The 1,679-nt window shown below is 40.1% G+C and overlaps 1 protein-coding gene across 1 annotated transcript; it reads left to right on the forward strand.

Annotated features, from left to right (window-relative positions):
- Positions 1 to 483: 483 nt before the first annotated feature.
- On the forward strand, positions 484 to 1,382 carry LOC111665611 (diacylglycerol lipase-alpha-like; the record flags this gene model as incomplete). The annotated part of the gene is made up of 3 exons (XM_023420683.2): positions 484 to 573; positions 667 to 739; positions 1,174 to 1,382. Coding segments are annotated over exons 1-3 (341 nt in total), but the record flags the coding sequence as incomplete, so codon positions are not given.
- Positions 1,383 to 1,679: the final 297 nt, after the last annotated feature.

Here is a 1,679-nt window from a genome sequence, read left to right on the forward strand (position 1 = left end):
TTTGCATCTTGTTTACAGTTCTGTACTTGTGTATAGTTGCAACCTTGATTCAACAAACCAGGCAACCACTGACAGTCATAAACCATAAAAACAAAAGTGACATTCTTTTCTTCTCAGCTGCCAAATTCAAAAAGTAGCAACATTGAAACCATTTTATAGGCACCCTCCTTTTCAAACTCTGAGATCACACTTGTTGCCCTTTTTTGGTCACCTGTTCACGTGCAAAAAAAAAAAATGTTTTCCAGTGTTTGCACCTGTCTTTGTAGACTCTGATTTGGTTGTTAATACGTTTTTCCTGCTTATTTTTTCTCCATTATTTTCAGTTATGGAGTATAAATACACTCACATTTGTGACCTGTCTTGTGCATATGTTTAGATAAATATATTTCTTAAATATTTGATGTTTTTAAGCACTTTATATCAAAACGTCTGTTTGAACACCCTTTACTCTCTGCACAGGTCATGTTTACTTAATTTAACTCTTTCTTTCTTCTGTTTACCCAGTGAGGATGCCATGGAGTACTCCAAAGAGTTTGTAACATCCGTGGTATTAGGAAAAGACCTGGTACCAAGGTATCTCCTCTGCTACATCCAGTATTCTGTGATTAACTTCACTTTGCTGCAGTATAACCACAACAAACATATCTTACCTCTTGTCTCTCATAGGCTGGGCCTTTCTCAACTGGAGGGTTTCCGACGCCACCTTCTGGAAGTCCTGCAGAAAAGTAACAAGCCAAAGGTGATTGAATCTTGTAATATTGTAGAAGGTGATAGACCGTTTGGACCACAACAGCATCAAAAAGAAAGATAAAAGATTGTGTCATCTTGCAATAATACAGGGGGATGCCCTATAGACTATCATCAAAAAACACCTCTACTGTACTAATAAATGATTAAATAGTTTCGCAACATATTTGCATTCTCACCTACCAAAATCAACAAAATAAACCGAGCAGCATCACACTTCTGCTGGATTTACTACATTTTGCAATGGCTGATTTAAAATAAACAGCAGGGTTCCCCACATCCTTTCACAACCCTGCAGTTATCTTTGCTGTAATTGAAGCATCATTTAGATAACCCCTGGCTGTTGCAGAAGAAACATACAATGTACAGAAGATAAATTTAGATTCAGATGTGTTACGTTACGTAATACTTTTTTCTTTGCATCAGTGGAGGATCATTGCGGGAGGCACCAAATGCATCCCGAAATCAGAGCTTCCACTGGAGGATGAAGACCCTCAGTCTCAGCCAGCAGCACCCCCGAGCAGTCGCCTCTGGCTCCACCCCAGTGACCTCAGCATTGCCCTTTCAGCCTCCACCCCCCTCTACCCTCCTGGCAGAATCATCCATGTGGTGCACAACCATCCTCCAGAGACATGGTGAGAAAATTGATTTGAAAGCTGTTGGTAGATTCTAGCAATTAAATCTCTAAGTGCTGTTCTTCGCTGTTGCTGCAGATTCCAGAAGTGAGATCTGCCATCAGTGAAGTGGTGTTGGCTCTTAAAGCTTGTCTTTGTACAAAACCATACATTTTTACCATACAACTCCATTTCACAAATGGTCGAGTGGGTTGTATAACTGATGCGTGGACACTGTTTTCTCAAAGTAAATCTTACATTTGCTTCACACCTGTGACATAAAAGAACCGGCAGCTCTGTGGTAAAAGGCATACACTG

This window comes from Seriola lalandi, unplaced genomic scaffold, assembly GCF_002814215.2.
Source record: "Seriola lalandi dorsalis isolate HSWRI2012SDOR001 ecotype SW California unplaced genomic scaffold, Sedor1 jcf7180002002322, whole genome shotgun sequence".
NCBI lineage: Eukaryota > Metazoa > Chordata > Actinopteri > Carangiformes > Carangidae > Seriola > Seriola lalandi.